Source organism: Natator depressus, chromosome 1, assembly GCF_965152275.1.
Source record: "Natator depressus isolate rNatDep1 chromosome 1, rNatDep2.hap1, whole genome shotgun sequence".
NCBI lineage: Eukaryota > Metazoa > Chordata > Testudines > Cheloniidae > Natator > Natator depressus.
Genome location: NC_134234.1, coordinates 203,883,981 through 203,900,088, shown reverse-complemented (window position 1 = coordinate 203,900,088; position 16,108 = coordinate 203,883,981). Strand labels below are relative to the sequence as shown.

The following is a 16,108-nucleotide window of genomic DNA, read 5'->3' as shown; positions in this document are numbered from 1 at the left end:
TTTGTTTGTTTTGATTAATTAATTATAAACATTATATGCAAAAGAAAAGCCATAGTTGACTACAGCTATTCTCTGCTGAGTTATTCTACCTGCTTACAGGCGTATTGCCATTTGACATGGAAAAGATGAAAAAGCAATGATCACAAGTGTCTTCTATACTAAATCATAAAACATCTACAAGCCATAATACGACAGTGAGCCCTTCATTACTCTAAGTGTTAAGCCATCCTGAGCTGGAGTGTAAGGCTTTGAATAGTTGTTGCTTTTGTGAATGTTCTAAGAAAGGAAATTGTGTGTAATGGAGATTTAATTTTTTCAATGTAATTCAGACCAGACATGATCTATCTAGTTCCAGGACTCAATTTGTGTTGAGATGCTCCACAATAATTACATCTTTGTATATGTGTTGGACATTAACAGCATGCCCAGCAAGGCATGTAGAATGTGCAGGAGCATACATAGTGGTGGATTAAGAAATAAATAATTTTTAAAAAAATTGTACACTATGGTGGCAGACAAGCTTTTAAAAAAAATCAATCCTGTATTCTGTGGTTAGAGTTATGGATGGGCCATACATTTGGTGAGTGATTTAGCCCTAGTTTTTACACAGATTTAAACTTTTTTTTTCCTCTCCTGCTGCTAATAGCTCACCTTACCTGATCACTCTTGTTACAGTGTGTATGGTAAAACCCATTGTTTCGTGTTCTCTGTGTATATAAAATCTCCGCCCTGTATTTTCCACTGCATGCATCTGATGAAGTGAGCTGTAGCTCACGAGAGCTTATGCTCAAATAAATTTGTTAGTCTCTAAGGTGCCACAGGTACTCCTTTTCTATTTGTAGTTATATATGCTGAGAGGAGAGTAATCAATTTTTCTGCTCCAAGGTATTCAATGTATTGCTTTGAGCATCGGGATCCCGGGTTGGATGGATAGGATTTGGTATTCTGCATCAGAACACTGGCCTAGGGTTCTATTAACTTTCATTTTCTTTTAACCAATTATAGACAGACAAAGGAGAACAGTCCTGTTTTTGACAGCATACAGATAGTAGGCATGAGTGCCACCCTCCCTAACCTGGGTCTTCTGGCCTCCTGGCTGAATGCTGAGCTGTACCATACTGATTTTCGCCCTGTTCCCCTCATGGAGTGGGTGAAAATTGGCCGTAATATTTATGACTCTTCAATGAAGCTGGTGCGGGAATTCCAACCCATGCTGCAAGTGAAGGTAACTACTGATTCTTGCGAACTAGCTGCTCCAGGATGACATTGTTTCTACTGTCTAATTAAAATGTATCAGTAGATGTGTAATGTTTTTAAGTAGCTGACATTCCTACCCTGTTTCTAACATAGTGTGTGCACTCAAAATAAGGGCTTTTCCTGTGATTTGATTTTTATTGGTAAACCATCTTAAACTCCTTCCCAAGATAGGGTTTTCCCCAGCCAGGCCTATCTGTCCCTAGTTCCCTTTGCCTCAGAGAGATACTCCATCCCCTCTTATGAACTAGATTGGAGCTAATTGGACACATCTGAGATAAAAGTTCATAGATTCTAAGGAAAGAAAGGACCATAATGATCATCTAGTCTGACCTCTTGTATAATACTGGACATAGAACTTCCCCAAAATGATTTGTTTTGAGCTAGAGCATACCTGTAAAAATAAAATAAAATTTAAAAATGCAATCTTTATTAAAATGTTTGCCAGTGATGGAGAATTACCTGAATATCTTGGCAAAAATACCTTTGCATCTCTGCAGGTTTTGAGCATCTGAACTCAGAGTAATACAACAGAAGAGCCTTGCATTCCAATGCTGGGTCCCAGAAACTGTTATCTGGTTAAAAATGTACATGAAAATTTCCTAGCTAGGTTAATTCAAACTGCTTAATCCTTAGCAAGGAGCCTTTTTCTTTTTAATCCCTTTTAAAAACTACTGACAAAACCACCCAAAGCCTAGAACTTGGTGGTGATGGGGGCCTCAACTATTCAGACATGTATTGGGAAAGTAATATAACAGGGCACAGATTGTCCAACAAGTTTTCAGAATGCATTGGAGACAAGCTTATTACAGAAGGCAGAGGAAGCAACTAGGGGAGAAGCAATTCCAAAGTTGATTCTGACAAATAGGGAGGAACTGGTTGATGATTTGAAGGTTGAAGGTAGCTTGGGTAAAAGTGATCATGAAATGATCGGGTTCATGATTTGAAGGAACAGTAGAAGAGAAAACAGCAGAATAAAGAGAATGGACTTCAAGAAGGCAGAGTTTAGCAAACTCAGAATTGGTACGTAAGATCCCTTGGGAAGCAGTCTAAAGGAAAAAAATGTTTAGGCAAGGTAGCAGTTTTTTAAAGTCACATTATTAAGGGCACAAAAGCAAACTATCCCAATACATAGGAAAGATGGGAAGTGTGGTAAGAGATTACCCTGACTTAACCAGGAGATCTTCAGTGACCTGAAACTCAAAAAAGAGTTATGCAAAAAGTGGATACTAGGTCAAATGATGAAGGATGAGTATAAAAAACAACACAAGCATGTACAGACAAAATTAGGCCAAAGCGCACAATGAAACTAAAGTAGTTAGGGACATAAAGGTACTGAGACACCATTTTACAAATATATGAGAAGCAAGAGGGAGGTCAAGAACAGGGTAGGCCCATTTACTTCAGTGAGGAGGGAAAGACAATAACAGAAAACGCAGCAATGGCTGAATTGTTCAAATGCCTCCCTGCCCCCCGGCCAAAAGGGTTCAGTGATTGGATGATTAACACAGTGAACCTCAGTGTAAATGGAGTAGGAGCTGAGGCTAAAAGAGTGAAACAACAAGTTAAGAATTATCTAGACAAGTTAGGGTATGTGTACATTGCAGTGTAAGCCTGGGCTCAGGCTTAGACTTGAGCCCAAACCCCTTACCATCTTCACACGTCTCTCAGACTTGGGCTCAGAGTCCTAGCACCCTGGAGGGTTCAAGCCCAGGTCAAGCGGTGACCCAGGGTTGAGCCCTATTCCTTTGCAATGTAGATGCAGCCCTGCTTGACTCATCTCCTGGGAGTCCACCAACAGTATCCCACAATCCCATGGGCCAACTTCCTTTGTTCTCTCTATCCAGACAATCTCCAATCGACTCAATTGAAAATGGAAGCCATCCTTCCTTGGCATACAGCAGCAACTCAGTAAGTCAGCATTAACTCTTCCATTGTCTTCTGATCGCTGAGCTGCAAACACATCTTCGGAGAGCCTTCTGTGTTTGCAATGGAGATCAAGCAGAACAAGCCTTTTATAAAGCACACTGCTTCATGGTAATGGGATTATAGCCAGTTTTCGGTGAATCTCTGATGTGAGGCCGGTAAAACTATTCACTTAAGCAAAAGTACCAGCAGTGATCACACGTACCAGCAGACAGCTAAAAAGCTGGCAGCTTTGCAAATTTTCCAGACTGGTGACCAGTGCAGGGAGTGAATTAAGTGTCTCAAGAGCACGTGCTCGAAGACCAGGGATCAGAACCATACCTTGTGCAACTCGTAAGGCTCATGCCTGTTTTTATGAGGAGTTAGACTGGTGCTTGGCACTGTGCCTAGCATAGAGTCAACCGTGGTGCATGATGACCTGGTCAGCAAGGATGGCGCCCTGCTATCCCCTAAATCCAGCATCGGGACTGATGGGAGCCAGGAGCAGGCTCTGAGTGAGGACCATGAAGTGACTCTATTTCTGAAACCAGCCAGAACAGGCTTTGGAACAGGATCAGCAGTCAATTCTGGGTCTGCAGTAAACCCAGAGGAGACAGAAGCTGCCCTTGAGCCAGGTAAGTTTCTGATTCGAATTAAAAGCTTACTACAATAATGGGAAAAAAGAAAAGGAGTACTTGTGGCACCTTAGAGACTAACCAGTTTATTTGAGCATGAGCTTTCGTTAGCTACAGCTCACTTCATTGGATGCATAGCATATCGTGGAAACTGCAGAAGACATTATATACACACAGAGACCATGAAACAAAACTTCCTCCCACCCCACTGTCCTGCTGCTAACAGCTTATCTAAAGTGATCATCAAGGAAGGCCATTTCCAGCACAAATCCAGGTATTCTCACCCTTCCCCCCCCCCCCCCACACACACAGACACACATACAAACTCACTCTCCTGCTGGTAATAGCCCATCCCTCTTTGAAACCTCTCTTTATAATGCGCATGATAATCAAGGTGGGTCATTTCCAGCACTAATCCAGGTTTTCTCACCACCCCCCCCCCCCCACACACACACCCCTCCAAAAACCACACACACAAACTCACTCTCCTGCTGGCAATAGCTCATCTTACAATGTGCACAGCAATAATCCAAGTTTAACCAGTTTTACGAATACAGACTAACACGGCTGTTACTCTGAAACCTACAATAATGGGAGGGACTTCTGCTCTAAGAATGCAAAAATTATGAGAAGCCTCAGCTACCAGCATGTATCCACTAATGGCGATTGTATCCCATCAGTTTGGTGCCCTTCCAACCCCCCAGCATGTGGAGTTCAAAATGGCAAAATGCAAACAGTAAAGAACAGGTTTAAAGATTGCTAGGGTCATTCATGGTTTTTCTTAAAGTAATAATTGCTTAAGTTTGCCACTCTATAATCACTCAGCATCTGGAAACAGTGAACTTAGAGAGTGAGTGTGTGTGTGTGTGTGTGTGTGTGTGTGTGTGTTTGGGAAAATGTGTTCTGTTTCCAAATCTAGTCCATTTCAGTTCATGCAGTCTGTGCGTGACAAAATTATTCCTCCCATGTATGATTGGGGCATCAAAATTTTTTATCCAGAAATGTGTCGTGGTCAGGGAGGAGGAAGGCTATGGAGTTTTGTGTGTTTGAATGAAGCCATGATAGAGTAAGTTATGTGTAAGCTATTACAGCACCCTGTTAATTACCTCATGGATGCTGATAGTGTCCACATTGTGGGGAAGGGCATATTTCCCAGGGCCATCTCGGTAGGTGACTAGACCACTCCACTCACAGATGTGCTCTTCAGTTACTATATGTTTGAATATTTCAGCTGCATACACTGCAGGTTTACACTGGTAGCTTGCCAACAGGGCACTACAAGAACAGTTATGTCCCCCAAAATGTGAAAGGTCTGAAATGATAGAAAAAGCCTTTTGTAGCAAGGGCACTTGCCATCCACCTTCCCCGCCCAAGTAGTTATCCAATTTTTATAAAACAGAAACAGCTTGTAATTTTAAACGTATCATTATCTGTGCACTTCTGTAATTGCGATTAATGAGGCGGTGTCCAGGGAGATTCTGTGGACTGAAGCATCCCTTTTACAATATATTTTGGTTCAGTTTTGATATGTAACACTTGCTGTCCTTGAAATTCCCCAAGAAATAATTCTGTGCTCCTTCACTTAGCTATTTTAGACAATAACCCTCTGTTTCTTGTTCTATTTCTGGCCCCTCGACCTTCATTGGCTGCCGTACATCCAGTACTCAACGCTGGCCCAACATACCTTCGTGGATCATTCCAAGAAGAACAAGATCATGAACAAGTTATGGTTGAAGTTCTTGAGAGGGCTGACAAGCAGGTCCAGTACCAGAAACAGAAGGACTTAAGACTGGAGAATGGCATGCCAAAGAGCAGGAGGTGAGGTTGAGGCTCACCGTGCAGCTGGAAGTCAGGGTTTCAGCAAGGGAGCAGGCACGTGCAACTCAGTTGCTGGAGCAGGAATGGTGGCTAAGGGAGGACAGAGCTCAACAGAGAGAATTGTTTGAGCGACTCATCTCCATCATGGCTGGAAGAGCACCAGCTCCTCCTGTCTCTCCCTGATGCCCCTGCAACGTTCCCTCAGTCCAGAAGTAGCCCGGATAATTCCATGTCTGGGCGGCCCATGCATTCAGGCCCCCGTGAGCGGCTGGACAGGGCAACTAAACTCCATGCTTCCTTCCTTGATTCCCCCTCCTGTGGATACCTGCACTCACTCCCGCCCCCCCCAGTGCCAAGTGCATGGAAAAGGGGGAAAGAAGAACGTGGAGCCAGTGGACATGCAGTAGTAGAGGGTTTGAGTTATGTTTGCACTGTTTACTGCACTTCGTTTTGTTTTGGAAATGTTCCTCTGTTTCTTGTTTAGCAATGGGTGACTGTTGTACTGTTTTAATACATGTTTACAAATAAAGCCTATTGTGTCATCAAGAAAGTTTATTGTTATCAATGTAGCCCATCATACAATCATGATTTGAAATAATAAAGCTAAAAATATGATCAGGAACAATTATACATGACTAAGCAAACATTGTTCCTCTATGCAGTTAGGTACAGCAATTCACATTTCAATAACTTTCTTATGTACCCATACTGTGATTCATTCCTCAATTCATTGTTCATCATGTCATTCATAAGTATGGTAATCAAACCCACACCCCTCCTAAGCACTGAACCCCCCCACCCCCCCAAATTAACCAGCTCCTTTCCCTCCACAAGCACATTATTACAGGTACTATTCCCCCTCTTCCATAGGGCCATGCAAGTTGATAATGTGAGAACACAAAGCATCCCTGACTTCTATTGCCCAGGTGCAGCCAACTCCAGTTGTAGTAGATGCTGGCTGAGTGAACCGATTCAGCTGCTCTTTGTTGTTATAGGCCCATTTAGGGGAAAATGGCTCACATTTGGCTTCACAAAGATTGTAAAGAATACAGCAAGCCACAGTAATGCAGACATTGACGAGTTAGCATCCAAATGGGTCTGCTGACACCTCCAGTGCGATTTTAATTCGCCAAAGCACATTCAACAGCCATAGAATCTATACCTGCTGAGAGTGTAATTAAACCTTCTTTTGCCCGGGCCTCTGAAATCAGGGTATTGCTTCAGAAGACAAGGCAAAAGGGGATATGTGGGGTCCCCCAGAATAACAGTGGGGATAGCGTTTATGACAATGTTGTTTGGTGGGAACGGTGTCCCAGTCTGTCCATGAATGTAGACTTCCAATTGGTGAAAAACCCTGACGTGAACTTTGGGAATGCAGTCCATGTTGACCTTCATAAATTGGCCTCTGTGGTCTATGAGGACCTGCATAACAATCAAGTAGTACCCTTTGCAGTTTATGTACTCCTTGAGGAGGGCAAACTATGGGCACATGAGTCCCATCAATGGCTCCTGTGCAGTTAGGAAACCTCATTCTCTCAAAGCCAGCAGGTACTTCAGGAATATCTTTAATGACTGCCACCTTCGGGTAAACCACACACCTTACTGCCTCAGAAACCTCCACCACCACTTTACTCACAGTCGCCTTTCCAACCCCAAACTGGTTGGCAATGGACTTGTAGCAGTCTGGGGTAGGCAGCTTCCAGATTGCTTTAACAACCTGCTTCTGGACTGGCAAGGGTGAGTGTGTCTTTATGCTGGAGGGTTGGGGCAAGCTGCTCACAAAGCTGCAGAAATGTAGCTTTCTTCATGCAAGAGTTCTGGATCCGCTGCTGGTCATCCTAGGTCTGCGTTACAATGTGAGCCCACCAGTCTGTGCTTGTGGACCTGCATCAGAAGTGCCAGTCTACATAGCATCAGCTGGTTTACTGCTAAGTAAAATATGCCAATTTTACTTAGCAGCATCAGCCAGTGCGAGTCTGCCTTGTCTCCTCGTCCTCTCACTCCATCATGAAATCTGTCAGATGCCTTTGGTGGGTCAGAAAAAGCTGCCGAAATGCCCATTGGCACACCCCAGAAACTGTTTCCTGACACAGGAATGAAAGCGTAAGCAAGAGAAGTTTTTCAAAAGGCTGCTCCTCTCTGTTGCTGGCTCCGATAGCTGGGAGCACACAGACCAAAATGGCAGGCAGGGTGTACAGTAAAGTTTTCCCACAGTGCATTATGGTCAAAAGGCTAGAGCGGTCACATTTTGAGAGGGTGCTAGGGACTCTGGGATTGCTTTGATTCGGGTCTACGTGCTGCAGTGTGGACATCAACACCCCAGGTTAGGAAAGTCTTAACATAGGGTTAAGAATCAGTGTAGACACTCAAGCCCAGGATTTTCTAACCTGGGTCAGGTGACTCAAGTCCCACTAATCGTAGGCTTATCTTGCAGTGTACACATACCCTTAGATGTCTTCAGGTTGGCAGGGCCTGACGAAAGAAGTCCTAGAGCAGTGGTTTTCAACCTGTGGTCTACAGACCCTTGGATCTGCAGACTATTAAGATTTCCAAAGGGGTCTGCATCTCCATTTGAAATTTTTTTTTTAGGGGTCCGCAAATGAAAAAATGTCGAAAACACTGTCTTAAAATATTTAAGGAACTGGCCGAAGAGATCTCTGAGCCATTAGTGATTAACTTTGAGAACTCGTGGAGGACAGGAAAGATGCCAGAGGACTGGAAAAGAGGTACTTTATTTCCCATCTATGAAAAGGAGAATAAGGACAGCCCAGGGAATTATAGAGCAGTCAGCTGAACATTGGTACCTGGAAAGATAATGGAGTTATCAATCAATTGTAAGCACCTTAGAAGATAAATAACAGTTAACATAGTTTGTTCTTGACAAATCCATGTCAAACCTACCTAATATACTTCTTTGATAGGCCAGTATACTTGTTGATGGGGGGGGGAAGGAGAAGATGTGGTGTCTCCTGACTTTAGTAAAGCTTTTGATACTGTTCTGACTGAAAGCGGCCCTGTATTCGCACTCTATACACCACTGTAATAATCTTTGTACAAAATATGCCTTGTGAAGTATCATTTGAAAACTAATAGCTTGCTGGTAAATAATATGGTGAAATGTATGAAGCAACATCATATGTAAAGTTATGAATTTCCCTTGTAAGATGATAGCACATGTTCAAAATCACACAGCTCTGCCTAGACAAAAGTTCTTAAACAGGTCTATTCTAAACACAGGAATGTGTGTTTACCTCAATTTTCATATAAGTAGTAAACCGGGTCCTTGAGACAGCATGAGGGAGAAATGGCAGTAGACCACTAATCTGCATTTTAGATATCAGAAAGTGTTTTGTTTTTTTTCTTTTGTAACCATTTCTGACTTTAATACCTTATACATATGCTCACCTAAAATCTCTTTAGTTAAATAAACATGTTTATTTAACTAATAAACTGTCCCATGTTGTGTTTAAATTGAAATGTTTGGTAACTCCATTTAAAGTAGTAAACAGTTGAATATTGATCCCTTACAGGGCAACAGACCTCTAATATCTGAACTACCCAGGAGAGGGCTGGACATTGCAGAACACATGTTTTTGGGGAAAATTTGGGACTGGGAGTGTGTTGGGGTCACCCTTCAAGTAGTAACCAAGGCTGCTGGAAGCCAGCGTGTGGCTGGTCTGTTGCTGGGGCAGAGTTTCTGGATCAGGGCTGTAGCTATACACAAACACTCAGGGTGTGACCTGAATGCTGGTAGACTGTGAGTGGCCCAGGTTGGGAGCTACAACAGCAAAGCATTGTGAGGTGCCCAAGGTTGCAGGCAAGCGGTGACACAACCCCTCACTGGTCTGGATTGCACCCTGGAATGTGACAGCTGTCTCACATGATCATCTCCGATGCAAATGGGAAGTATATGCTAGATGAACCTACTATAAGGTGGGTACACATCTGATTGGAAAACCGTACACAGAGTAGTTGGAAGGACACATCAAGTGGGGTTCCGCTGGGATCTGTCCTGGGTCCAGTTCTATTCAGTATCTTCGTAAATGATTTGGATAATGGCATAGAGAATACACTTATAAAGTTTGAGGGTGATTCCAAGATGGGGGAGGTTGGAATCTCTCTTTGGAGGACAGGATTAGAATTCAAAATAATCTTGGCAAATTTGAGAAATGGTCTGAAATAAATAGGATGAAATTCTGTAAGGACAAATGTAGAGTACTACACTTTGTGCAATCGATTATTCCTTCCTTATACAAAATGGGAAATAACTGTCTAGGAAGGAGTATACAGAAAAGGATCTGGGGGTTATAGTGGATCACAAACTAAATATGAATTGTCAGTGTAATACAGTTGCAAAAAGTGGAACATCATTCGGAGATGTATTAGGAGTGTTGCAAGCAAGACATGAGAAGTAATTCTTCCACTCTACTCAGCACTGATAAGTCCTCAACTGGAGTTCTGTGGCCAGTTCTGGGAAAAATGTGGACAAATTGGAGAAAGTCCAGAGGAGAGCAACAAAAATGGTTAAAGGTCTAGCAGACATGACCTACAAGGAAAGATTGAAAACACTGGGTTTGTTTAGTCAGGAGAAGAGAAGATGATAGTCTTTAAGTATGCAAAAGGTTGTTATAAAGAGGAGGGTGATAAATTGTTTTCCTGATCCACTGAGGACAGGACAAGAAGCAATGGGCTTAAATTGTGGCAAGGGAGATCTAGGTTAGACATTAGGAAAAACTCTTACTGTAAATTAAGCACTGGAACCAATTACATAGGGTGGTTGTGGAATCTCTGTCATTGGAGATTAGACAAACACCGGTCAGGGATGGTCTAGATAATACTTAGACCTGTCTCCGTGGAGGGGACTGAACTAGATGACCTATCAAGGTCCTGTCCAGTCCTACATTTCTATGATTCTAACAGCTCAGCCTGTTATATAAAATAAGCAAAAATTTGAGAGAGTGGCAAAAATTGGATGTTTAAACAAAAAACTGTGATTAGAGATCATAATTTGGCATAACAAGTGGAGGGAGTCCAGAAACCAAAATAAATGTTTATAATTGGAATAACTGTAACTGTGTTTTAATTGAATAATTTTGATGGGGTGAGGTTGCTGCTCCTTTTTCTAGAGGTTACTTGGCAATATGCTTAAGCTAAGTGGGCTGGAAAGCCAAATTTGTGGACTCAACAGCTTGAGGGAAGGAGTTTCAACTTTAAGGTGCCCACAGCTCACTGGGTCCCTGGGATCTACCATCATGGTCTTGGGCCTTTGTCATGAACCTGGAAGATGTCCTAACTAGACTGGGCAAGAGAAGGGAGCCAGATGACATCACCACCTCTGCTGGGTTTGGCAGAATTCTGAACAAGACTTGTGCACTTGAAGTTTCTGCTACTGCTTTCTTCGTAGTGTAATATTGTTTTTCCTTCCCTACCTGATTTCTACTTTCTCCTTTATTCCTCCTTTGGCTGCCTGCTTAAAAATAATCTGGTTTAACTATCTTTAGAACAAATCCATGTCAGAAACATGCTAGTAACCTGTAATCAAACAAGCAAGCTATTGACAAAGGTTTTAGTCTGACTAGTAAGAGTTTAAGTGTCTGTGCGGCTATTAAAATAATGTGCTTTGCCTGAAATTTCCAAGAAATCAAGTTTTAAGCGTACACGCACACGCACACACACACACACACACAGAGTTAGAAAGAAGTTATACTTTCCTATTCTTTTCCTTCTCTTGAGTGTTGTCTTGTTTTGTCTTAAAAAGACAGTTGAACTTTAATAACCACTCAACCTTCATCTTTAATACAACCTAAAGAAACTGTCAGACAAGGGAGTTTTCCGTATAAGAAACTCTATGCAACTAAAGGGAATAAGGGAATTGTTAAAGTTTTTACTTAACTTCTGAAGTTTCAAATGCTTTAACTGTTCTTTTTGTGTTAATAAATGGTTAAAAAGGTTTTAATTGTGATTGTAACAATGGGAGTAAGCTAGGGATAATTTGACACAAATCTTCAGATTCATCTGTTGTTGGGCCCAAGACATGTACACATCAGCCCCATACTAATCCCTAGACTTTCGAAGGTCAAGAAAACTCTGCTCCCTTTCTTACCTTTGTTTCTCCCTCTGAATTGGAATAGGGCATTTGAAGTGGGATAGAGGTGAAAATGGCAGCATTTACAAACCCTGTATGATACAAGAACTTGTTGAAAGAATTGTCTGTCTTAATTCAGGGAGATGAAGACCATGTGGTGAGCCTGTGTTACGAGACCATTCACGATGGCCATTCAGTCCTACTCTTCTGTCCATCCAAGAACTGGTGTGAAAAGCTGGCAGACATCATAGCCAGGGAGTTCTACAATCTGCAACACTGGTCTCTGCAGCAGGCTGAGAGTAAGAAGGGATGAGAAAGTAGCTTAATAGGAGACTATGAGCTGCACTATGTCTTTATAGCAGAGTAAGCCTGCTGAGAGCTTTAAAAAATATTCTTTCTCTCTCCTGACTAAAGGGTTTACCAAAACCTCAGCACTTTCACCAGTTGCCTTGGACAAGGAAGGAATAGAGGAGGTGATGGACCAGCTAAGGCGCTCATCGTCAGGTCTGGACTCTGTGCTCCAGCGTACTTTACCATGGGGAGTGGCATTTCATCATGCAGGTAGTTCTGAGTTTACTCATTTCTCATGAGCATACTATATGGATACCAAAATCTAGTTGGACTTATATTTAGTAGTCATTTTCTGACGTCTTTAGTCCCTTTTGTCGCTTATAGGTAAATCAAATGTTATTGCCATCCACAGCTGAAGCTAAGCCTGAAGTGATTTTTTGTGGCCTAAGGCTTAACTCAGTAATTGTGTGGTAAACTTTCTCTCTGTTAATTTCAACATAGAGGACAATGGCAGTTGACAAACCCAGCTTTTGTTAAATGCTGGAAATACTGAGTTACAACCAAGACATGTTGTCAAAACTATCAGCTTTGTGAGTGAGTTAAGACAATTTACCCAACCAAACGCTGAGATAGAGAAGATGGACAGAAGCTGTTATTCTGGGTCTCTGACAAAGGGCGAACATGGAAAGAAAGAAAAACTGTCACTGTTAGTGGTAGCTGCCATCTGTTTACTCCAGGTCTGTGATTCGTTTATCAGATAGGCATGGCCCTTCTGGAAGGGTAGATTGGAAGCAAGGTCCAGTTGTTGGAAGAAGTTTCCTAGCCTGTCCTGATGGTAGAAACCAGTGCAGAGACCAGAATCCAGAGACAACGAGGGTGTGTAGTTAACCTTGAGAAAAATCCTGCTGTGAAACTCTGACAGATTAAATACTCATTTGATCTCTAAGTTAGGCTGGAATATAATGAAATTTAAGGACAGTGATGTGCTGAATCAACAAAAGAAAGCTCTTCTGTCCCCTTGAGTTCTTTGGATTTCACTAACTGTAGTTAATGGAAAACTACTCTGGCTAATATGGCATTCTTTTCTGGAGACTTCCAATGGCCCCACTGACGCTCAATTTCTCTGAATTTAAAAACAACCCAACCTTGAAGGTATGCCAACAAAAGTTCATTTTTCAGAACAAGATTCCCAGTATGCATCAGGTTCCTTCTTGATGTGACTTTGAGTAATTTTAGATCCTTTGTCAGAATCCCAGGCTAACAGCTCCTCAGTTTATAAGCCTTAAACTTGATAGTTTATCTCTTGTAGGGAAGCTGGTCTTGTTGGCTTTGTCATAACAGCCCTCTGAGAGAAGGCTGCAAAACTGATCAGGGGAGCTGAGGAGAGTGACTTACGAAGAAAGATGAAAGAGCTGAATATAGGGAGATTGGGTTAGAAGGAAGAAAAGTCTACTAATATTTAAAACCTATAAATGTCAAGGAAGAAAAAGAATAACTTAGGGTGGTGCAAGGCTGTGGTCTTGGAAGCAGACTGATGAAATCATATAAATAGGAAACTTCCTGGCAGTAAGATCTATTAAGCTGTTCAGCAATCTCCCAAAGGAAGTGTTAGAAGCCCTTTTGTACACTCAAAACTAGACTGGAGAAAACACTGGAAAATGTATTTTTTGATGGTTTGCAGGGAAATGAACTAGATAACCTAGTCGGACTCCAGGTTCAAGACCGCAAATCACAGAAATTAAATAGGGAAAAAAACTGTTAACTCCCATCCCCTATTATAACTGCTGGATCCAACTTTCTTCTGTTTTATAAAGATTCTCAAAGAAATATTGTGTTTGTCTGACCTTTTATGGCGTTTGCATGCACTTTGGAGGCGCAGACTGCTAAATCATACTATTAGTTAGAATACTTAAAGGAAAACATTTCTGTAGAATTGAGATTATTTCAGCCATGCAGTGATCAAGATACTGGTGTGACATGGCTCCATAGTTCTAATCGCTACATGGCAAGTGTTCATTAACATATTGGCTGTTCTCACAAGGCTTTCTCTGCTGATGGTTATGCTTCACCACAAACATGCTGTTAGTGTGTTTATTGAAAGCATTGTCTCCTCAGGTCTTACTTTTGATGAACGGGATATCATTGAAGGGGCCTTTCGCCGGGGGTTGATTCGAGTCCTGGCAGCGACATCCACCCTTTCTTCTGGGGTGAATCTGCCTGCACATCGGGTAATTATCCGAACACCTGTGTTTGGTGGCAGACTTCTGGACATCCTAACTTACAAACAGATGGCTGGGAGGGCTGGCAGGAAAGGAGTAGACACAGTGGGTAAGTGGAGGCTTTATTAACATTCTCTAAGAACTGTGTTAACCTAATTATAACCAGGGCAGTGCTTTACAATTAGTGATTAATCATGATGAATTCCTTTGGTATTCAGTATGATAGTTAATCAAGATTAATTTGTTTGGTATTAATAGGGATATAATTTGTAATTCCTAGGGGATTCTGTTTCACTGCATGAATTGATTTTGGTGTCTGCATGTCAGGTTACTGGAGGCACAGTCTATTTTCTTTGTTGAATTTCATATCACCTCTAATACTTTGATCATTTGCTTTAATTGTGTGGGGTATGGCTAGTTTAGCAAGGAGTTTTACAGACTTAAAATTTGAGAGATGATGTTGAAGTTCTAGACCTAGAATCTGGCAAACAAATAACTTCCACTTGGACAAGTAACTTGGATTTATAAGCCTCTCTCCAGGTAAACTACTTGTTTTGTGAATCTGGAAAATATTGAGTGCTTCCCTCTGGCAGTTCACAGAAAAAAAGGTATCTTGAGCTGTGCTAGCATCAGTCAAGAACTCTTTTGGCATGGCAAGGCAAATAACTTTGTTAATGTCAGTTTTATTCAGAATGGAAGTTTATTTTATGGCTAGAATTGATAGGAATTGGGTTTTTTTGCAAATGTACAAATAATGTGGAGAGTATAAAGATCAACATAAATATAAAACAGGGCTGCCCTGCTGCGGGTGGTGTTGGCTACTTGCTGCAAGTTCATTGCATTCTCTTTTATAAGTGGATTAGATCAGGGGTTATCAAACTTCATTGCACTGTGACCCCCTTCTGACAACAAAAATTGCTACACGACCCCAGGAGGGGAGGGGGTGCAAAGCTTGAGCCCGCCTGAGCCCTGCTGCCCTGGGTGGGGTGGGGCTGGGGCCAAAGCCCGAGCATGTAACCTGAGCCCTGCCACCCAGGACTGAAGCCCTAAGGCTTCGACCCCAGGCAGCGGGGCTCAGGCTTCGGCTTTGGCCCTGGGGCCCAGCAAGTCTTAAGCCAGCCCTGGCTAACCCATTAAAATGGGGTCATGGCCCACTTTGGGGTCCTGACCCACAGTTTGAGAACCACTGAATTAGATTTATGGCTACATTCATATTTAATGCACGGTTGCAGCTTGGAGACGCTACGTGTCTTGAAATGTAACATTCCATCTTGATTTGAGCAATCTAGCAGCATTGCATGTTGGAACTGAGAGTTTCTGTAGGCCACACCGCCACGTTGAAGAGGGAAGTATCATGATCTATTGTAGAATTTCTTGTAGCCTGCTTGTTACACTTTGACCAAACCTGCTATAAAATGAAGTTGCTTGGCTTTTGAAGATCCTTTTTTTTCCGCATGAGAAGAGGTGATTTTTTTTTACCTGTCTGACATGAACCTGAGTTTATTCTTGCACAGTATGCAGTCTGAACATATGTTTATGAGTTTATAAATGTACCTCCCCCCGCCTATTCCGTAAAGCCTTTTGGATGAAAGTGTAAACATAATGGCAAATACCAGCTGCTGTTCTTTCTACCACAGCAATTCCAGTTTCAAAAACAACAACTTCCTAGTATGGATTAGAAATTTGGTTGACAAACAAGGAACAAAAAGTAAGGTTTGATCTGAGAAAGATGACCCACAACCTTCACCTGTAGCACAATAAAAAAACAAATCTTTGAGATACTGTTTCAGTGGTACCTCACACCAGTTCAAATATATATAGAGGTTGAATAGGGATAAATGTTGGAGAAATTGTGGTGAAAGAGGAGATTGTATGCATATATATATATGGTGGACATGTCT

General features: G+C 42.0%; 1 protein-coding gene across 1 annotated transcript in view; it reads left to right on the top strand.

Moving 5' to 3' along the window:
- Positions 1-16,108, top strand: part of POLQ (DNA polymerase theta) — a 133,109-nt gene that overhangs the window by 16,393 nt on the left and 100,608 nt on the right. The window contains exons 6-9 of the mRNA XM_074974884.1: positions 1,006-1,225; positions 11,837-11,996; positions 12,112-12,258; positions 14,104-14,316. Coding sequence (XP_074830985.1) covers positions 1,006-1,225; positions 11,837-11,996; positions 12,112-12,258; positions 14,104-14,316 — 740 coding nt within the window. The remainder of the gene's footprint in view (positions 1-1,005; positions 1,226-11,836; positions 11,997-12,111; positions 12,259-14,103; positions 14,317-16,108) is intronic.